At 34.6% G+C, this 23,500-nt stretch overlaps 4 protein-coding genes and 1 pseudogene across 5 annotated transcripts; 2 read left to right on the top strand and 3 right to left on the bottom strand.

The window, feature by feature from the left end:
* The first annotated feature begins 537 nt into the window (after positions 1 to 537).
* LOC147408156 (putative B3 domain-containing protein At3g28853) lies at positions 538 to 996 on the top strand. Its single transcript, XM_086432665.1, has one exon. The coding sequence runs from the start codon at positions 538 to 540 to the stop codon at positions 994 to 996; it is 459 nt and encodes a 152-aa protein (XP_086288791.1).
* A 1,790-nt stretch (positions 997 to 2,786) lies between these two features.
* On the bottom strand, positions 2,787 to 5,156 carry LOC147408155 (ankyrin repeat-containing protein BDA1-like). The gene is made up of 3 exons (XM_086432664.1): positions 4,833 to 5,156; positions 3,350 to 3,757; positions 2,787 to 2,870 (listed from the first exon to the last, which is right to left on the bottom strand). Exons 1-3 carry the CDS (start codon positions 5,154 to 5,156, stop codon positions 2,787 to 2,789), a joined length of 816 nt encoding a protein of 271 aa, XP_086288790.1.
* An 818-nt stretch (positions 5,157 to 5,974) lies between these two features.
* On the top strand, positions 5,975 to 8,406 carry LOC147408154 (glucan endo-1,3-beta-glucosidase pseudogene; annotated as a pseudogene).
* Positions 8,407 to 11,912: 3,506 nt separating this feature from the next.
* LOC147408153 (uncharacterized) lies at positions 11,913 to 12,464 on the bottom strand. Its single transcript, XM_086432663.1, has one exon. The coding sequence runs from the start codon at positions 12,462 to 12,464 to the stop codon at positions 11,913 to 11,915; it is 552 nt and encodes a 183-aa protein (XP_086288789.1).
* Positions 12,465 to 15,393: 2,929 nt separating this feature from the next.
* On the bottom strand, positions 15,394 to 22,209 carry LOC147408152 (ankyrin repeat-containing protein BDA1-like). Of its 2 annotated transcripts, none has more exons than XM_086432882.1 (2): positions 21,444 to 22,209; positions 15,394 to 16,282 (listed from the first exon to the last, which is right to left on the bottom strand). In XM_086432882.1, exons 1-2 carry the CDS (start codon positions 22,067 to 22,069, stop codon positions 16,279 to 16,281), a joined length of 630 nt encoding a protein of 209 aa, XP_086289008.1. In that variant the 5' UTR covers positions 22,070 to 22,209; the 3' UTR covers positions 15,394 to 16,278. The 2 variants fall into 2 exon arrangements, with proteins under 2 accessions (XP_086289008.1, XP_086289007.1); XM_086432881.1 differs by having other exon boundaries at positions 15,394 to 16,278; positions 21,463 to 22,209.
* Positions 22,210 to 23,500: the final 1,291 nt, after the last annotated feature.

The raw sequence follows: 23,500 nt of genomic DNA, 5'->3' as shown, positions 1-23,500 counted from the left end.
TTTTTGAGAAACTACTAAATGTATTTGGTTGAAACTAAATACCCACTCACTCAACATGCTGAACCTATCAATTTTGATTTGAGCTGCAACTTGGGCGGGCTAACCCAAACTCAACCCAATTGATGGGTGAGTCTTGGTTGGGTTACATGAAAAATGAGTTGAGCATGGGCAAGGAAATCTCAACCTGAAGTGATTTTCGATTTTGGTTCCGATTTGATTCTAAGTAAATGAGTATCCATTGACAATAAAATGTGCATACCATCCATTATCTTCTTGAATTTATTTGTTGAAATCTTTAACAATGGAAAATCTTTTTATAGAAAAAATAAAAATAAAAATAGACGCTCTAATATATGGAATATAGGTCAATTAATTATTAAGTTAATAATACAAACCTATATTTGGAATAATAATTAAAAAAAAAAAAAGGGGGGAAAGTTTTATATACCTCTCTCTATAAATAGTATAGTATCAATCTTAATTTCTCCCATCTTTTCTGCTTTTATCATTTTTGTTTTTCTTACTTTGATTCTTCCAATGAGGAGAGGACAGTATCACAATTTCTTTAATCCGAGCGAAAGGCCAGTAATTGTGGAGATTAGAGATGGCAATCGTCCATTAACTATGGATCACATCAACCAATACGAGTGGTCGGTCAAGAAAATTCTCACACAAGGTGATATTAGCTACAATAACATGCTTAGTCTGCCTACTGAACAAGTTGAAGCGCACATAAGGCCACATTTGAATACAAGTCAGCTCAGCAACTTAATGGGTACACATCGAGTACCAATCGAAACAAAAATTTACAACACCCAAGCTGATCCCATCACTCTTTATTTGACCAGACAGAGGAATGGAATCTACAACCTTACTGGTAATGCTTGGCTTGAAAACCTTGTGAGGCCTTTAGCTCTTCAGGTAGGAGATGAGGTTGGGTTGTGTTGGGATGAGGAGACTCAGGGCCTTATCTTTGCAGTTCTTGCTCGCGCTTAAGCTAGCTTAAGATGACCTAGGAATATATATATAATAAATGGATCGGTTTTCAAGAAGACAATTTAAATAATTTTTAACTTTTTATATCTATGATAAAGATGTTATGTCGTTAAAATAGTAATGATATAGATGGTTCTTTGGTAAGATGTCGTTTTACAATTTTTTTTTTTTTTTTTTTAATGTTTCCATGCACGTGCATTTGGGCTGTGTCAATTTCATTTCGTATAATTTTTAAAAAATTAAGTGAAAAAGTAGCAAAATTTTGGAGAACATACCGATAATGTTTGTTAGATTTTTTTTATTATTATTACTAAAATCCATCATCTTCAACCTCCCTAAACTATCTATCTTGCTCTTGAGATAGATATTTTAGAACACGAGGGTTTGCTAACGAAACATTCACTACTTTTAGGGTAATTGAAATTATATGCAAATTGCCATGTGGCACATTCTTTTGGACTACTGATCTGATGATCTTATGGCTCATTCAAATGAGATATGTATTAGTGCAACTACATCATGGTTTTAGTAACAGTATCATGATTTCAAACATTTCAGCACAAAATTTCTTATAAACTATTTTGTTTAATTAAAATGTTTTAGAATGAATTTTTGGAAGATTTGAAAGTTTTTTGAGAAGAGATCGAGTTTTGGGAGAAATGTTTTATGTGTCCTTGATTAAAGAGTCGTGTCACGTCACAACCAATAATACTGACACTACATTTTGAGATTAGTTTTGATGATGTTTTTTTTTTTGAGTATTAAAAGTGAGCAATCTGTATCCCTATGGTACCTAAGTTTTCTTTGCTAATTGATTTAAACATGGATCAATCCTTTGATTCAAATTCTAAGAAATAAAAAATTGCAAGGATACAAAATAAAATTTAAAAAAAATACAAGAACTACAAATGATCTATTTGATAATAATAAAAAAATCCATTACATACCAAAGATGACATATCTCTCATATGCTAATAAATTTTGAAAACTCTTACTGCAGGATAATCTTGGCCGCTTGCAAGAAAGATTTTATACTTTACCTTGTTATTTATGCATCAATATACCTAAAATGTAAGCGATAATTTAGTTTTATAATCATCTCATCATTTCAATTGACCGTTTTAAGGGGTAATTTGGTAATTGGCGCATGTAGAACTAGCGTTCTAGAACTTAGATAAGGGTATCAATGGGTACCCAATTACATGATTATCCAATGAAGTTGAATTTGGTTAGTAGGTTTTAGGTTTACAAATATGGGCCTAATCATTTTTGGGTCCGATTCTAGGTAGCCATCTTAAGACCCAATAGGAATTGGTTCCCTCTAAGTGGGTATCCAATACGTATCCAACTAGTAAATATATAACATAATAGTAAAATAGTAGTATGATCAAATGCTTACAAAGAGATATCGTTGAAGTAAATGTAGGTAAAGTAAATTAAATATAAAGAAAATGTCTAGTCTTTAAATTTTTTTATCTTTTCCCTATTGTACTTCCATTTGCTTTTATATAATTTCAATGGAAAATAAATGATTCATACTATATTTTTGTACAATTTTATTCTCAAAAGTTTTATTTGCTTAAAGAATTTATTGTTAATCTTAACTTTCAATTGAGGAATTACAAGAAAATTTATTATATTTATAAATAATTATTTATTTCATTAGTAGATATTCATATTTCTTTTCTCATAAAAATAAAAAATAAAAACTTTTAAAATAAGAACGGAAACCGAGATTTTTAATTTTTTTTTAAAATAAGATCTTCTAAATATTTTAGAAATTTTGCCTTCTAGTTCACCTCATTTGGTAAAACATCCCGCAAAATTTGTGTGCTTTTAATATCCATGACCATCATGATATTGCAAGCTTCAACCTGCTACAACATTATCCAAATATTCACCAAGAAAAGAAGATGCATCACTTCTATGGTTATTTCAAGACATTATTATTTAATGATAGATCTTACAAAATTGGAGGTAAGTAAGAAAATGTGTCGATACAAGTGCAACACACCCGTACTATCTACAACTTAATTTTCTTGATAAATTGGCCTAGTATGAGGGTGACCACCAAAAATATGATCGTCAATGTTGCCAAGCCATAAAATATGATGGTGCAAGTGAAGGAGTAACTGCTGTTCCTGTAGTATGTGCTGATGGCAGACCCGTCCACAGACCAAATATAAGTGCACATCAATGAAAACAGTAATATTACTACAAGCCGGTATAGAGGTAATCCAAGCGTGAGGATTGCAATCATGATGAGAGTCGTAAAAAATCCTAAAGAATTCATAATGTAGAAGATTACGATTGCTGGTATTTCAAAAAATGGATCCACTTCTTTGTGATCTACCGATAAGGTCAGCATTTGAGTGAAGTGCTGGCTATTGGGAGGGTTGAGTCCAACTTGGTATGCTACTGTTGCAAGCAGTACGGCCACCACCAACAATGCATTGCGAACTTCAATTGATAATTCCTTTGGCATCACCCGAGAAACTATATATCTCATACATTTCTGACGGAAAGTCGTCCACTTTTTTTGAATTGGGTGAAGTTGAATAAGTGTCTTAACTCGTGAAGGAGATACAATATCCTGGGCTCGTTCATCTCCGCTCCTACACAGCATCTCCTCAATGTCCCTAGTGTCTGGCTTCCCAGGAAGTAGTTGCAATATGTCTAGAGCTGTTAGTTCACTCTTGTTGTTCGCATTTATGTCCACCCTCTTAGCGATATTGTTGTTCTTTACCAACATTTGTACAACCTGCAAAGGGCATAGTGTTATTGCAATAGCATGTAATTCCTAATTGAAATCATGGTTCTAAAATCATCGAGACTTGTCACATGAAAATCCATCTCCAACATGTCTAATCTTCAAAATAGAGACCTATCTGATGAAAATCATGCTCCAAAAATGAGTCTATAAATATCTCTACTACTATTCATTTTTTGTTATAATTCCTATTTTACCCTTCCTCGTATAGTGTATTAAATGTGATGTTGGCTAAACCCTTTATAATTTTCAATCGTATTTTTATAAAATTAGTGTAACTTTCAATCAACAAATCCGATTTTTATGAAATTGGTATCGTTAATTAAAAAGATATCATCGATCAAGGGCAGATTTACAGTGGAGGAATTTGCCGCCACAAGAAAGTTTTTAAAAATATAGGAATTTTTATGCATCTGCAACTAATAACAACAAATCCATTGCTATTGCCCCCACAAGAATTAGTAGTTGTCCCACATTGACAAAATCCTGGTTCCTCCCTTGTCAATGATGCTTTTATAATGGGGCCAATATTGAATATTTTTAACATATATCTAGAATAAATTATTTGAGTATTATTTTTAAATATTAAAGAGAAATTAGGGGTTAGAGTTTAAATTAATGTTGCGGTGCTTTAAAATATAGTGTCTTCACTAAACAAAAATAATAATTTGCAACTAATAAAATTAGCTGGAAATGGCTCAATTTTTTGTTTAACTCAAGGAAAAACATACAATCTTGATTGTGTAAGCACGAAATGGATCAAATGATTGATTTCACGCTTATACAATTGGGATCATGCGTGTTTTCTCCCTAGTCAACGAAACTTGGCCCAATAGAAATTAATTAATGAAGGAAAAGGAAACTTAATTACCTTCAAAAGCTTAAATATTTCCTATTTTTAGTATTTTTTTTTTTAAAGAAAGATATTCTATAGCCACACCCACTTTTACTAAGATCAAGCACTCCAATTCATATGACATTAACGAATAGTTAGCACACATGTTGGGTTGCTGTTAGCAAAAGTTGGTGTGGCAATAGAACCTCTCTAAAAAAATGTAGAACTTGCCTCAAATTGATTTGTTGAGGTTGCTATGTGCAAGATCGTATTGCCTTCTTCGTCCTTCCACTTGAGCAACTCCATCTCCTTTTGGATCAACTTAAGCCAACCCAATAAAACTATAAAGGCTTCCAACTTGTTGTTTTTCACAGCGAGGTGAAGAGCTGTCTCATCACCCACTGTCAATTCTTCGAGAGCCTTTGGACAAGTAGATAGTAATTCATCGATAACATCGACTTTCCCTTTGGAGGCCGCACAATGAAGAGGAGTTTTACCTTCTCTACCTTTAAGCAAACATAGGTCATGATCTATACTCATGAGCTTTCTCACCATTATTGCATTTCCAATGGTCGAAGCCACATGAATTGGACTAAACCCATCTTGATTTAGCTTTCTAACAAATGTAGCACTACGTGAAAATCCTAAATTTGCATTAAAAAATTTGTTGGGCTTGGCCCGTCAAATTTTAAAATAAAAAATCTGCGGCCCGTGGACCACGTTTTAAACCCAATTTATAATAGGCCTCTCACTATTTCTCTCCCTCTCTCACTGTTTCTCTGCCTCTCTCACTCTCTCATCGATCGATCGTCTGTTACAGTCTTTCATCGATCGATCGTCTCTCTCTCTCACACTCTCTCATCGATCGATCGTCTCTCTCTCACAGTCATTGATCGATCGTTTCTCTCTCTCACAGTCATCGATCGATCGATTGCCTCTTACGGTCTCTCTCTCTCTCACGATATCTATCACAGTCATCGATCGATTGGTCGCCTCTCACGGTCTCTCGCTTTCTCACAGTGACTCTCTCGATCGATCAACCTCGTTTTTTCATTCGTTTTCTCGATCGATCGACCACTCCATCAATCGATTGACCTCTCTATCTATCTCTCACAGTCTCTTTCTCGATCAATCTCTCTTTCGATCTGTATCCCTCGATAGATCTCATCTCCCACTCTATTTGATCGATCGATCTCCTAGATCAGAAACAGGTTTTGGTCCATTTGCAAGAAGTGAATAGGAAATTAGATCAACTGAATTTGATAGAAACAAGTGTTGGGAGTGGAAATGAGGATCAGAACGAATATCAGTGTGCAATTCCTGAAATCCCTAATTTTTCTGTTGGAATGGAAGTCCGAATTGAAGAATTGAAGATGGAGTTGTTTAGAGACAACGTGAGTATGATCAGATTGTGCGCAATTGGTGGATCAGGGAAGACTACATTGGCTGCTAAGCTTTGTCGAGACGAACAAGTGAAAGGTATATCTATCTATTCAAAACTCACATTGAACATTTTTTTTTTTACTTATGGTTATATGATTTTTCTTAGTAGATTAAAAAATTTAACATTGAATTTTATACACAATTGAATCGTGGTGAACATCCTTATTTTTCATCTAAATTACATAATTACAATTGTTTTATTTGATTATTAACTTTATTGTTTGGTTTAATCTTGTCTTATTACTGATTTATGAAATTTGTATTTACTTTGGGGGTCCTTTGTTTGCTTGGTTAATATATTGTTAAGACTATTGATCTATTTAGAGCTTACCTTGTTAGATGAATCTGTGTGGTGGCATAGTAAAAACAATTTGCACTTTAGGAGTGAGAGGGGTCTAGCGATTCCATCGGCATTTATGGTTAAACATGATTTTAATGATAAACTAATAGTATAACACTTATTTACCTTTCTCTTTTGAAGTTTGATAAGTTAACATTTCCCTTTGTTTCATCCATAATGATTTGGAAAGAAATTACTAAAAGAACTAACCCTTAAACTCTTTCATTCACATATATTCTTTAGTATGTGAATCCCCTTAGGCATTGACAAGGTCAAAAGCTTTAGAGAGCCACAAGAAGAAACTATAATAGTTTCAAATTTACTAACAGTCATGTCAGAAATTGAAGGAATGGACCCATTCGACGACTTTTGTGGTCACCCTCACTTAACCAAGTTGGATCTGAACTACGATTCAGATCAATTCTTATGGAAATCTCGATGAGTAACGGTAGAGAAAGCCAAAAAGCAAAGGCAAACTTGCCCATACTCTATCTCACGTTCTCCCACCACCTTTTCCTTTGACCTCAACTGTGGGGAGCTCATTAGATTATTTTTGGTCTTCTTTAGTGCAAGGACAGGTTAACCTTATTTATTCACATGCTCCAAATCTCTGTGTGTGTGCGTGCCACCATTCCAAACCCTTTGGTTGCATCCATTTTGCTATACAACACCAGGCTTGGACACTTTTTTGATGTCTTCAGCTTATGACTGAAAACCCATGCAATACTTCCATGGATTTGTGTGTGTGTGTGGGGGGGGGGGGGGTCATTAGTTTTTTTGTTTTTTGCTTGTCTAGTTTTACCATTAAAGTGTTCAATTTGTTCCTTATACTACTTTATTAAGCAAATAAGTATGTTGGCTCCTCAAAATAATGCTCTATTTCAGTTCAAGATTTCGTTAGATTGTTGGCTGTTGAGGGTTGTGCACATCCTACCTGTCATTATTATAAAGATAATTGATGGATTCACAAAAGGAGTAGGGTTCCACTCATTACAAAAAACTATTACAAGATGTTCTATTTTTCGGTAACTAGTATTATAATACGTGCTGTAAGCTTGGAACCCTCCTTTCTGTTGTGTCCTGTTTTATTTATATCTAAATCAAAACCAACCTAATCAGTCATTGTTGCCACCAATCATCTTCAAAGCCTTAATTCTATCTAAAGCAAGTCTTCTTGTAGATAGGGGTGATTTTGAGAAGTTGTTATTCTGTGAATATAGACAGTTTTCAATTTTAAAATATTTTATCAAGGCAATGTATCCATCAAGAAGACAAAACTTGAGATTGTCTTGACTGAGACATTGTGAAACATTCAATGCTGCGGGTTCAATCTCAGACAGATCTTAATGTTTGGGCATTTTAAGGTTTGAAACTCAACCACATGAGGCAAATTTCTAACTTTGAAAAACCCTTAGAACTAAGGCCCATACAAATCATGAAGCTCTGAATGCCCTACAAGGTTCAGAGATCGAAGTCATACCCGGAACTTTTAATCAGGATCTCCCAAGGCTCGGGACGGATCCATCCTTTGCTAAGAGTTGGATTGAGACTAATGTAATCCCTTATGCAAAAACTATACACTTTCGATATGTAACTGCAGGCAATGAAGTTGTTCCAAGCGACTTAGCGGAACATGTTCTGCCCGCCATGAACAATCTCAATGCCGCCTTAAAAGAGGCCAATCTTAGGATCCCTATAAGCACAGTTGTATCGACCGCAGTGCTGGGGATGTCATACCCACCTTCTCAAGGGGTATTTTCGGAAAATTTGGCTTTGATATTAAGACCTATTGTAGCTTTCTTAGACACTAACAAGAGTCCTCTCCTAGTAAATGTGTATCCTTACTTTGCTTGCATAGATGATCCAAGACACATTTCCTTGGAGTATGCACTATTTAGATCTCAAGGAGTTGTCGAAAGGGACTGTACCTTATGTTACAAGAACCTCTTTGATGCTAAGATCGATGCAACGTACTCGGCACTAGAGAAGATGGGTGGGGACTCTATTGACATTGTTGTCTGAGAGAGAGATAAGATATAAAAATGAATATTTAAGAAAGAGATGGATATGTAATTCCATGTATGTGGCAGGATTTCACTTTCCACACTATTAAGTCAAAATTCCCCTTGGACAAGCTATTTTGATAACTCATCAATATTAGCGAAACAAACATTTAAACATTGGAATAATGTACTCGACCCTAGGGTTGGACACTATATATCGCCTAACAAAAATGACCAACCAGGTTTTTTAAGATTGATGGTCCAACCATTTGAACCATCATTTTTTTAAAACAATTTTTGAAAATTGTGATAAGTTTTCAACGAAAATCTGTAAAATTCTTGTTTTGGCATTAACAAAATAAAATTATATTATTAAAAAAATTTCAAATATATCTACTAAATCAAAATTATTTTTTTAAAATTATAGGTCTTTGTCATGTCTTTTCATGGTTGATTTTATCACCTAAATGGCAAAAATTAGAAAGGAAAATCCTAGACTGTACTGCGATTTACACTGCACTGACGTGGTAGTGTGCTCAGAGCCCTAGATTCTTTTCACTTGTCTCTCGAGGAAAAACATTTGTGATTCTGAGTACATTACCACATCAGCACAGTGTGAATCACAGTTAAACATCAATCACTCTAGCACGCTCAATTAGAAAAGCAATTTATTCGGCAACATGTCTTTTGTCTTGTTTAGATTGAGATTTGCAAACCTACTTAAAGATTTGCTTATAGTAGGTGCATATAATAGAGAAGTAGAGCAAAATCAACACTTCTCATAAGTTATGGACCAGAGGTTGATACAAATTTCTCAAACAAGAGATATAGATGCATTGTACTCATTAATTAGAGAATGTCCCTATGTTCTTGAGAATGTTGATCAAATCCCATTTATCGATCGGTCTACATATGGCTGTAATGGCTGGGGAAAGCAAATTTGCAATGAAAATTATTAGGTTGAATCCTTTATTTACTAGAAAGTTAAACCAAGTGGGTGGAGTCCCTTTCACTTAGCTTCAACCAAGGGGAATGTAAAAATAATCAAAAAGCTCATGAATATCGACCAAGACCTCTACATGTTTAAGGGTAGAGAAGGTGGAACTCCTCTTCATGTGCGTCCATCGCAAGAAAAGTGGATGTTATCGATGAATTATTCACCACTTGTCCAGAGGTAATCGAAGATTTGACAATTGGTGATGAGACTGCTCTTCATCCGACTGTGAAAAACAATTAGTTGGAAGCTCTGAAAGTCTTAGTGAGATGGTTGATGTGGGTGGGGAAGATGGAGTTCCTTAGGTGGATGGAGGAGGAAGGCAATATCGTCTTGCACATAGCAAACAAATCAAAGTGAGCCAAGTTCTAGATAGAGCTGATTTTTTATGAGGATGATCTCCTCGCCATAGTGATCATCCCTGCAAAAAATCAGCTCAATCCAAAACTTTTAAGTCCTATAAGACAAATTTTGTCTCTCAACATTGTCGTTTTCAATGTTTTTTATACTACCTCCAGATGTCGTTTGGATCTTGTAAAATGGACGACGACATCCAAACATTGTAAAAATTATTGTAACAAATCGTTGTCCCTCCAATGTGTCCTATATTGTAATAAGGCTTAAAATCTTATTAAGTGGGTAAGGAAAATGTTTCTCTATATATATAGACCAATGATAAACTGACTCACAAAAATTGACAGTTCGAACCTGATGTGACCTTGCATAGAACCAAAGATATTTTTGTGCACTTGTGTATCCTGAAGAAAAAGATATACAGTTTTGTACACTCCACGTTAAGAGCGTCGATTTATTGTGACTTGTATATACATATCCATACGGGACGGTTCAAAAGACAACAAGTGTGACAATGATTATTGTCCTATATGGGTTAGAAGTTTTGGAATTTACTGTTTTTTTTTTTTTTTTGTGAAGATGATCTTCTCACCATAGAAATCATTTTCACCATAAACTCAGACCATTCCAAAACTTCTAATCATATCAAAAGTGGTTTCAAAAAAAATTGATGGTCCACAATTCTTCAGTTTGTAAATTGAGGTTAGAAATTTTGAAATGTACTGATTTTTTTTTTTTTGTTTTGTGAGGATGATCTCCTCAACATGGAAATCATCTTCACAAAAAATCAGCCCATTTCGAAACTTCTGACCCAAACAAGAAAAAAGAACCGTTGTCACACTTATTGTCCCTCTAGTCAGAAAATGTTGGACCTGATAACTGAAGGTTCAAGATCAAGGCCTTAAGGCCTAACCCTTGTTTTTCACAGACCGACCCATTTTAAGTGGGCCAGCAGTTTCTTGGTCCGGCCCATGGACTCTCCTAAGTCCTAAGTCATCAGTGATTGAACGGTACAAGGTCACCAACATCACACAATCAGAAGTATCAGAAACACCTCTGCAATTGCAATTTACAATCTGCAATCTTTATCCTTCACACCCTATTATTTCCCCGCCATGGAAATCTCGACAATGTCTTCACGCTTCGCTCTAGATACGCGCATGTTAGCAACACCCCATTCATCAAACAGAACTTCGAAACAAACCCTAAATGCCTCTAATGGGGTATCAGTCAGAGCTTCTCTAACCAGCAATTTCTTCGCTCCGTTTGTTGGTGGAAGCGTGTCTGGTGATCTCTGCGGTCAGAGAATTCGTCCTTCGTCCCTCAATCCTTCACAATTCTCTTCTGGTTCTCGTGCAAAAAGAGGAGTCGTCACCATGGTATTTCTGCTAAAGCACGCACCTTTCTCTTGTTTTTTCGTTCGTTTTAGGTTTTTTTAGGTTTAGGAAAGTAGAATAGGGAGTTCTTGAATCTTAGTTCTGGAGTCTTACATTATGTTATGGTAGTTTGAGCTATCAATTGTGCAAATGAGAACAGGTATGAAGGCACGTAAATCAATGAAATACATGGCTTTATAAAAAATTGAATGCAATTGAGCCAATCTCAAATATATGGGATAAGGGCTTTGATGATGAGGAGGAAGTGGAGGCATGTACTTCATAAGGGATGGGTTCATATAATGATGATTTTTTAAACCAAAACATTCAATTGATACGATATGCTAAACCTTTGTGCATACTCTATAAGGGATTGGGGATTATAGCTCAAGGATGCCTTCAATTGTGGAGAGAAATCCGGAGAGTGCTTCTTGGGCATTTGGAGAGACAATGAAAAATTCTGGCAAATATTGTGGATAAAATTAGATACCTTTTTATAATTTTGTACAGCATACTTAGAGATGGCTTAATATAGTTACTGACTCTCCGGCCAAGGATGGAGTACATTGTCAACCATTGCACATCTAAAGTTATGCCTAGTCTCAACCCTTTGTTTCTCCTTCTTCCTCACTCCACCCACACGGTAGTAAACCTGCCCTGCTTTATGGAATCAGTCACTGGGCAATCAAGAGGCATCATGTTAATAAATTGAGAGCAGTAGAGATGAGGATGCTAAGATTGATGAGTGGAAAGATTATGAAAGATAAAATTAGAAACAAACACATTTGGGAAAATGTAGGATTAGCTCCAACTCAATACGTCCATCTTCCCGAGCCATTTCAGCCATCCCATTAGAACTTTAAAGGCTTCCAACTGACCATTCTTCACAGCCAGATGAATAACACTCTCATCACTAACCGTCAATTCTTCTACAGACTCTGGGCAAGTGGAGATTAATTCATCGATGACATCAACTTTCCCCGCGATAATCGCGTAATGCAGGGGAGATCTACCCTCTCTACCCTTAAACAAACCAAGATCATAGTCGACACCCATGAACTTTCTCACCATTATAACATTCCCATTGGTTGAAGCCATGTGAATGGGGCTAAACCCATCTGGGTTTAACTTTCTAATAAATGAAGGCTTTAACCTCAAGACCTCCATAGCAAATTTGGTTTGCCCAGTCTCTACAGCCATATGTAGAGGAGTAACAGTAAATGGGATTTGATCAAATTTCTCAAGAATGAAGGGATCTTGCCCAAGAATCGAATACAATACATCAATATCTCCTATTTTTGCAGAATCCATCAAACTCTCATACCTAACTAGTGAGAATCGCTCATTTTCCATTATTTCCCTAATAAGAGATAACAACTATAAGCAGGCAAGAACACTAGATACTTCGGTTTAACATGTATAGATTATAGATAAAGAATATTCCTAAGTTCCAATTTTGGTGAATATTTGAGATATCACCTTATATCTCAAAATTGATTTAAGTACCCTTGACTTTGTTATTTTCTTCTAGATTAATGAAAAATGATCTCATTGAAGTTGTGGTCATCATTTTATCGAAAAGCTTGGAGATCTTTGAATAAAATAAAGGGTTTTCATCAATTTTTCTAGCCTATAAGAAAAGACCAAGATGGGCAAGTATAGGAATGATGAGATTCTATTCTATTCTCGGCCGGTTTCAAAGAATGACAATTACTTATTCTATTTAAATCAACTAGTTTTTGCTCAGACGTCTTGACAATCAACAATTATTTATTCCATTCAAGGGCAACTTGCCTTCTCTGAGGCGCCTTTGCAGATAAATTGCTAATCTAACCAATATTGTTATTCAAAAACCTCTCGTATTTCCCACAGACAACACCCAAATGCAGAGTTCTTTCTCCTAGCAAATTCTTTCACCACAAATTATAAGGACAAACAATGACGGTAAGGGCCTGTGTTTCTGAAAACATGTACAAAAAATTATCTCAAAAAGAATATGGACCATCTAGAACTCAGTTTATAAAAATTTAGTCTAAGAAGAACTTTTGAATCAATTTATTTTAAAAATACCAAAATTACCCTTTCAATTGCTTATTTAAATATTTAAAACTAGTTAAAACTATTTTTACATACTTTATATTATGAAATTAAAAACTTACATTAGTTGATCTATACACCAAAAATCAATTTATGATGATCACGATCATCCCATCATAAAATTAATATAATTAATATTTTATATATTTTATATATTTTACAAATTTTTTAAATATTTGATTTTAAAAAAAAATTAGAAAACTATTTTTAATTATTCTTAAAATTAGTATATTTTTATTTGTGGGTTGACTCATGAGTTTTCAAGTTGATTCAACGAAGATAGAGTGTTAAAAGTATACTTTAAATATTTAAAACTATTTTTATCTATTGTTGTTCCTCGAATTTAGACCTTATATTGGTCTACCTACATACTAAAACTCAAATTTAAAACATAGAGGTATCTCAAATATTCACCAATTCACATTTGCAATTTGTTGAATGGGTAGTTCTGATATTTTTCTTAAAATTTGCTTCAATTTTTTTTTTTTAGACTAATATTCTATAGAGTGAACCTTACATAGACCATATGCTTTAAGAGAGGATATTTATGTGTATATTTTCAAAAAATGAGCCCTTGTAATTGTTGTCCCAATAAAGTATTGAATATGATATGTGTGAACTAAAGTGCATGTAGGAGTCCAAAATCTAGTGTTCCAGCTTCACACGGATAGGGGAAATATTGTCAGACTATAGTCACTAACTACCTAGTTTTATTATTTAGGAACCGAAAAAATATACCAACGGTATAAGTTAAAGTTGTGAAAAGTCACTGCTCATGACTTGAAAGTTGAAGCCTAGGATGGGAATCAAGTTATGAAATTGGAAGATGTTAGGTACCTAGACATTCAATTTCAAATAAACAAAGCTAATATCTAATGATACCCGTGACATTTACGACAGCCAACTAGCCTAAGCAAGCATGGAACTGCATGCTATACTAACTAAACATGTAAATACGAAGTGGGCATGAAACTTGAAATAGCGGGCGATTTGTTTTAATGAGAGAAGGGAGATTCATGATCACTCATAGCAAATTCAATCTTGTTCAAAGTTGGTGGGGGTAAGGGTTCTCCCAAGAAGTGATTTCTAAAGCTCGACAAGTATAGAAAGATAAAATTCTTGAGCAGTTGTTCTCAATCCAAGTAATGAATGGCACAATGTATCTCATGCATCATAATATGATACACCATATTTTATTACACTTTGAACAAAATAACCAAACAACTAGGTGTGGGTGGTCAAGGCTTATGGAAGCTAACATAGGAAATAAAATGGGTCGGGTTTGGGCTGATTATGAGTATATTCATATCCATATCCGTATTTTTAATGAGAGAAGGGCGATTCATGATCACCAGCAGGTTCAATCTTGTTCAAAGTTAGTGGGGGGAGTGATTTTTAAATCTCGACAAGTATAGAAAGATAAAATTCTTGAGCAATTGTTCTCAATCCAAGTAATTAATGACACAATGTATCTCATGCATCATAATATATATGATGCATCTTATTCTTTTACACTTAGAACAAATAACCAAATCATTAGGTGTGGGTGGTCAAGGCTTATAGAAGCTAACATAGGGCATACAATGGGTCGGCTTCGGGTTGAATATGAGTATATTCATACCCATATCTACATTTTTTATTCGAATCATACTAGCTAAACCATATTCAAACCATTTTGCTTTCACTAAACCCATATCTCGTCTGATTGAATTAATTTGGGTTAGATAATTTTGAACCGTTAAAGGTCATTCTATGAAAAATTGCTAAAGATTTGTTCACAAGGTAACTTGAATTTAAGACCTCTTCCTTTTTGAATGGAGGTTTTAATCATTGTGCCCAATACTTGTTATTTGAAGAAAAATACCTTGAAAAATATAAACATATAACTTACAAAGTAATATATATTTTGGATTTAGACGGATATAGGGATGGATCCGTATACCCCCATCTATTTTTTAATTTAGATATACTTGAAGAAACCAAACCCGCTAAATTCGGATTCGGATCACTCGGATAAATTCGACTCATTTTAAGCCTTAAACAGACATATATAAGTGGTCGGTGACTAAAAAAGTGACTAAACATACAAAGAAGGCCGTGAATGAAATCCATTCTAACATGCAACCAGAAAATAAAAAATATCCAACAATAAAAAAAAACAGAAATGGTGGGGGTTTGGGTTCTGTTGACTTTATGATATATAGAATGCTAATAATTATTATACATTGGAATTATAAGAAATTCGACCAAAATTGAGCAATTACACCCACAACTCAGATCAATTTAGTAAGTCTTACAAATCTGAAGACAGGAAAGAAAACTTTGTTGATACATGCAATTACCTATGCTATCCACAGCTACTAGTTAATTTTCTTGATAAATTTGCCTAGTATAAGGGTGACTATCAAAAATAAGATCGACAACACTATCAAGGCAAAAAAAATGAAGACGGCAGCTCGAGGTTCCCCGAAGGAGAACCCGTCGGTTCTGATGGCATACAATTCGATAGACCAAACATAAGTGCACATCATTGAAAACAGTAATATTACTACTAGCCGATATAGAGGCAACCCAAGTGTGAGGATGGCAATCATTACGAGAGACGTATAAAACCCTAACGAGTTCATCAACATAAAGACTACGAGTGATACCACTCCCACTGATGTATCTCCATGACCATACCCATATGGTCCTTCCCCTTCATTGGAGTTCTCAGATGGAGGTTTGAGTCCGACTTGGTATGTTGCTGTTGCAATCAGTACGGCCACCACCAACAATGCATTTCGAACATCTACCGCTATTTTCCTTGGGATCCGAATCATAACAAATTTCATACACTTCTCAAGGCAACTAATTGTCTCCTTTTTTTGAACTTGGTGACGTTGAGTATGTGAATTAATAAGTGGTAAAGCAGACGTAATATCGTGGCCTCTTATAGCTCCGCTCCTACACAACATCATCTCAATGTCCCTGGTGTCTGTTTCATTTGGAAGCTGTTTCAATATGTCTAGAGCTGTCAATCCACTCTTGTTCTTCGCATTCATGTCCATCTGCTTAACCAACATTTCCACTACCTACAAAAGATTACCGTGTTGCATTAAGTAAGTATTTATCATTTACAAAACAGAAAGTATAAATGGAATTTTTGGGTGATTCAAAATACAAACTCAGAAAAGGGTTGTTTAATGAGTTGACTCAAACACACTACAAGTGCATTTGAAAATTCGTTTGTACGGGAAACTTGACTGAGTTATGCATGCTCTAGTTAGTATTCTTTTAACGTGTGTGTGTGTGTGTGTGTGTGTAGGATCAGGATCTGTGTGCATATATCTACTCATATATCTACAACATGTTTTGTGCTATATGGGTTAAAAGTTTCGGATTGAGCTGATTTTTAACGAGGATGATCTCTACGATGAGGAGATCATCCTCACCAAAAATCAGCTCAATCTTTAATTTTTAACCTCGTCAAAAATGGTTTACAAAAAAGGGACGGTCCACGATTCTTCAACTCATAAATATGGGTTTAGAAGTTTTAGAATTATCTGATTTTTTGTGAGGATGATCCCCTCATCATAGAGATCATTCTCACCAAAAATCAGCTCAATCCGAAACTTTTAGCCCACATAGGACAAAACACGTTGTAGATATATGAGTAGATACATGTGTACATGGATCCTGACCCATATATGTACAGGGTCCCGATCGGCACCCAACCATTTTTGTCTTACATGGGTTAGAGGTTTTGGAATGGGCTGATTTTTTATGAGGATGATCTCTATGGTGAGGAAATCATCCTAACCAAAAATCAGCTCATTCCAAAACTTCTAACCCCATGTTTACAAATTGAAAAATCGTGGACCGTCCATTTTTTGTAAAGCATTTGTGATGGGTTAGAAGTTTTGGAATGGGCTGATTTTTCGTGAGGATGATCTCCTCATCATAGAGATCATCCTCACCAAAAATCAGCCCATTCCAAAACTTCTAACCCATGTAGGATAAAAAACGTTTGTTAAAGTGTGTGGTAAAACTTAGGGTGCTGAACATTTCCCATATATATATATATATATATATATATATATATATATATATATATATATATATATATATATATATATATATATATATGGGGTCCCGTTCAGCACCAAACATTTTAGCCAACCATTTTTGTAAACATGGGGCTAGAAGTTTTGGAATGGGCTGATTTTTGGTGATGATGATCTCTACGGTGAGGAGATCATCCTCACCAAAAATCAGCCCATTCCAAAACTTCTAGCCCCATGTTTACAAGTTGAAAAATTGTGGACCGTCCATTTTTATAAACCATTTTTGATGAAGTTAGAAGTTTTGGAATGGGTTGATTTTTGGTGAGGATGATCTTTTTGGTGATGATGATCTCCTCATTGTACGTAGAGATCATCCTCACCAAAAATCAGCCAATTCCAAAACTTCTAACCCATGTTTTGAAAAATGTTTTACCAAAATGTTTGGTATTGAACATTTCCCACATATATATATATATATATATATATATATATATATATATATATGGGAAATGTTCAGCACCCTAAGTTTTACCACACACTTTAACAAACGTTTTTTGTCCTACATGGGTTAGAAGTTTTGGAATGAGCTGATTTTTGGTGAGGATGATCTCTATGATTAGAAGATCATCCTCCCCAAAAATCAGCCCATTCCGAAATGTTTAGCCCCATGTTTACACGTTGAAAAATCGTGGACCGTCCATTTTTTGTAAATCAATTTTGATGGGGTTAGAAGTTTTGGAATGAGCTGATTTTTGGTGAGGATGATCTCCTCACCATAGAGATCATCCTCACCAAAAATCAGCTCATTCCGAAATTTCTAACCCATGTAAGACAAAACGCGTTTGTTAAAGTGTGTGGTAAAACTAAGGGTGGCGAACGGGACCCCATATATATATATATATATATGGGGGTTCAAGGGCCATATGTAAAAACATATGAAAAAACAATAGTTTTTTAAAATATGGGTTAGAGGTTTTGGATTGAGCTGATTTTTTGCAAGGATGGTCATTATGATGAGAAGATCATCCTCACAAAAAATCAGCTCAATCAGAAACTTCTAAATCTATCCAAAGTGATTTACAAATTATTGACAAAAATTGATAAAAAATCGACGGTCCACATTCTAAATCACTTTTAATGAGGTTAAAAGTTTTAGATTGGACTGATTTTTTTTTTATAGATAATCTTCCCATCATAGAGATCATCCTCACAAAAAATCAGCTTAATCCGAAATTTCTAACCCATATTTAGAAAATTTATTGATGTTACATTGTTTTTACATATGCTTTCTCACATATCCCTTAAACCTGACCCTCTATATATATATGGATCAGGTTCAAGGCCATATGAGAAAACATATGTAAAAACTTTCGTTTTTAATAAAATTTTAAAATATGGGTTAGAAACTTTGGATTGAACTGATTTTTTGTGAGGATGATCTCTATGATGGGAAGATCATCCAAAAAAAAAAATCAGCCCAATCTAAAACTTCTAACCCCATTAAAAGTGATTTAGAATGTGGAGCGTTGATTTTTTACCAATTTTTAACACTAATTTGTAAATCACTCTTGATGGATTTAGAAGTTTCTGATTGAGCTGATTTTTTGTGAGGATGATCTTTTCATCATAGTGACCATCCTTGCAAAAAATCAGCTCAATCCAAAACCTCTAACTCTTATTTTGAAAAACGAAAGTTTTTTCATATGTTTTCTCATATGGCCCTTGAACCGCCCCCTATATATATATATATGGGAAATGTTTAGCACCTAACCATTTGCCCAACATGTTTTGTCCTACATGGGTTAGAAGTTTTGGAATGGGTTGATTTTTGGTGAGGATGATCTTTACGGTTAGAAAATCATCCTCACTAAAAATCAGTCAATTCCAAAACTTTTAACTCCATGTTTACAAGTTGAAAAATCGTGAACTGTCTATTTTTTGTAAATCATTTGTGATGGGATTAGAAGTTTTGAAATGGGCTGATTTTTGGTGAGGATGATCTCCTCACTATAGAGATCATCCTCACCAAAAATCAGTCTTTTCCAAAACTTCTAACCCATGTAGGACAAAACATGTTGGGCAAATTGTTGGGTGCGGAACGGGACCCATATATATATATATATATATGCACCTAGGGTGGAGGATTAAAGTCATCCTTCCACACCCCCAATACACACCGCATGAGTCGTAATCTAAGAAAATTTTTAAAAGGAGATATTTTATATGCTAATTCCTTCTATTATAGCTTGGTATGAGAGGAGGGTTTCAATCCTCCACTCTAGGTGCATACAATCTGGACTCACTCTCTCTCTCTCTCTCTCTCTCTCTCTCTCTCTATATATATATATATACATGGGTCAGGTTCAAAGGACAACCATTTCAACACACATATAGACAACGTGTTTTGTCTTATATGGGCAAAAATGTTTGGAATGGACTGATTTTTTGTGAGGATGATCTCTGTGATGAGGAGATCATCCTTGCCAAAAATCAGCTCATTATGAAACTTCTAGACCGTCCAATTTTTGTTGAAAAATTATAGACCATCCAATTTTTGTAAATCAATTTTGATGGGGTTACAAGTTTTGGAATGGGATGATTTTTTGCCAGGATGATCCCCTCATCACAGAGATCATCCTCACAAAAAATCAGTCCATTCCAAACATTTTTGCCCATATAAGACAAAACACGTTGTCTATATGTGTGTATATATATGTAGGGTCAGGTTCAAAGGACAACCATTTCAACACACATATAGACAACGTGTTTTGTCTTATATGGGCAAAAATGTTTGGAATGGACTGATTTTTTGTGAGGATGATCTCTGTGATGAGGGGATCATCCTGGCAAAAAATCATCCCATTCCAAAACTTGTAACCCCATCAAAATTGATTTACAAAAATTGGATGGTCTATAATTTTTCAACAAAAATTGGACGGTATAGAAGTTTCATAATGAGCTGATTTTTGGCAAGGATGATCTCCTCATCACAGAGATCATCCTCACAAAAAATCAGTCCATTCCAAACATTTTTGCCCATATAAGACAAAACACGTTGTCTATATGTGTGTTGAAATGGTTGTCCTTTGAACCTGACCTATATATATATATATGTGTGTGTGTGTGTGTGTGTGTGTGGAGGATCCTCCGCTCACACCTCAACACATACCACGTAAGTTATAAACTAAAGAAATTTTGAAAAAGAGAGATTTTAGGCATTAATTTATTGGATTGTGACTTCCGTGGCATTGATTGAGGTGTGGGAGGAGGGTTTGAATCCTCCTCTCTCTCTCTCTCTCTCTCTCTCTCTCTCTCTATATATATATATATATATATATATATATATATATATATATATATATATGAGTTAGGTTCGGTAGTAATTGTTAGGGAACGAACATGGAGCCAACACGTTTGTCTTATATGATTTAAAAGTTTCGGATTGAGATGATTTTTCGTGAGGATGATTTCTATGGTGAGAAGATCATCCTTACAAAAATCAGCCAAATCTAAAACTTCTAATCTTATAAAAAAATAATTTAGAAATTATGGATGGGCAATTTTTTACCAAATTTTTTTAAACCACCTTTATTAGACTTAGAGGACTGATTTTTTTTGTGATGATGATCTTTAGACCATAAAAATCATCTTTACTAAAAATCAGCTCAATCCGAAACTTTAAGCCATATAGGACAACATTAGAGTGCCTAATGTTAGCTGCGAAATGCAATCATATATATATGTAAAAGGAATTTCAATCCTGTACCTTGGGGGAATACAATCTGAACTCAAAATTTAATGGAGGGAAAGGAAAAGAGCCTTACCCTCAAGAGCTAAAATAAAATTAAAACAAGAATTTTGTAATTTTTTTTTAGCTAAAATGAAAAAGCAAGGTTGGCCAGGGTTTGAGTTGAAGCCTCGACCAACCTAAACTGAACCTTGATTAAATGGACTTACTAACCTAACCTTTATCAATATATATTTCTTAGAAAATAATTTGCTCACAAGAAAGTCAATCCTATGAAATAAGATTTCGTTGTCCTGATCAAATCAATGACACGAATCAGCGTGTATAAAAAGCATCCCCAATTTATAAAATTACCCTCATTATTAGACATTGTGTGGTTAGGCATTCAGGATTTGATTTTTTTTTTTTTTTATAGCATAATGCCTCTCTAATAATTCTTACTTGTAGTATAAAGTAGAACTTGCCTCACGTTGATTTGTAGATGCTGCCATGTGCAAGACCGTGTTGCCTTCCTCCTCCTTCCAACTCAATACGTCCATCTTCCCGAGCCATTTCAGCCATCCCATTAGAACTTTAAAGGCTTCCAACTGACCATTCTTCACCGCCAGATGAATAACACTCTCATCACTAACCGTCAATTCTTCGACAGACTCTGGGCGAGTGGAGATTAATTCATCCATGACATCAACTTTCCCTGCGATAGTCGCATAGTGCAGAGGAGATCTACCCTCTCTACCCTTAAAAAAACCGAGTTCATAGTCGACACCCATGAACTTTCTCACCATTATAACATTCCCATTGGTTGAAGCCATGTGAATGGGGCTAAACCCATCTGGGTTTAACTTTCTAACAAATGAAGGCTTTAACCTAAAGACCTCCATAGCAAATTTGGTTTGCCCAGTCTCTACAGCCGTGTGTAGAGGAGTAACAGTAAATGGGATTTGATCAATTTTCTCAAGAATGAAGGGATCTTGCCCAAGAATCGAATACAAGACATTAATATCTCCTATTTTTGCAGCATCCATCAAACTCTCATACCAAACTTGTGAGAATCGCTCATTTTCCATTATTTCTCTAGTAAGAGATAACTAGAAGCAGGCAAGAACACTCGGCACTTCCGTTTAAGATGTACAGACTATAGATAAAGAATATTAAATAATGTTCTTAAGTTCCAACTAGAAAAAAGAAATAAGATTTATGATTTTGCGTTCTTGCCAAGTCAGTTGAGGAAAAAAAAAATTCCCAAAATCATTAGCCTCTTATTTTGTCATCGAGACCGAGTAAATTCCTAATAAGTCATCAAGTTATTTTGACTCGAATCCTCCGAGTCATGATACGCGTCTCCACGACCACTTCTATTTCCACAAGTCTGACTTGGAACAAGGATCCTCTAAGTCAACAGTTGAAAAACATTCATCCAAGGAAATAATAATAATAATAATGACGAATGCACGCGGCTTTGTTACACGTACTCATCTAAAATACTTTCACTGTTTCACGTTAGACAACTTCCACAAACGTACAAGTCAAACGCCAGACAACGTACAAGCCAAGGCACTTCTAACTTCTACGAGATGTGATTTTTCAGCATGAACACTCCACGAAATATCATTGATTAGTGCAGATAATAGTGAAAATTAGGAACCCTAAGAGGTTGTCTTAGTGACTAGCCAAGCCTTGAAGAGTAAGTCAAGTATTCAAAACCCCATGAAGCAATGAATTCCTTGGGACAACCCCCAAGGATTTGATTGACCATTGACTCAATCAAATGTACGTACCATATGTGCGTAGGACTTTCTGAGAGGGCAATATGTGTTATCGTGAGATTAGTCTCACCCAAAGGGTGGGGATACCCAAGATAAGAAAGAAATTTGGATCTTTTCTTATTAAAATAATTTAATTTCTTAAATCTTTGTATTTTTACTCATTCATCATATATTAAATTTTGACTTATATTATATTATATATATATATATATATATATATATATATATATATATATATATATATATATATATATATATATATATATATATATATATATATATATATATATATATATAATTATTTAATCAATAGAAATCCATCAGATTGAATTAAACCCCGGTCCGACCAGGTGAGAAAATTTTCAACAATTTGATTATCGATCAATTTTTAAAATAAGAAAATAATTTTTAAATTGTTGGTCTTTGTCAAGAGTGCGAGGATGCTCTTCCAAACATGTTCCCTAACCCTACTATAGCTATTAAATTTATCCATTTTTTTATTGCGATCGTCTGACTTGGATTTGAACTCACATCCTCAAAAGGTTGCATTTTAATAGGTTAGTCAATCAACCAAATGAACCATTGGTCTAAGTCCTATTAAATCAATTAATTAATCTTAAATTTTTGTGAAAATTTTTGTTTAAATTATATTATTAAAAAAATTTCAAATATATCTACTAAATCATTTTTATTTATTTTTTTATAATTATAGGTCTTTGTCACATGTCTTTT

This window comes from Akebia trifoliata, chromosome 3 (assembly GCF_017979445.1).
Source record: "Akebia trifoliata isolate Shusen 1 chromosome 3, ASM1797944v1, whole genome shotgun sequence".
Classification (NCBI taxonomy): domain Eukaryota; kingdom Viridiplantae; phylum Streptophyta; class Magnoliopsida; order Ranunculales; family Lardizabalaceae; genus Akebia; species Akebia trifoliata.
This window is presented reverse-complemented; position numbering and strand designations above follow the sequence as displayed.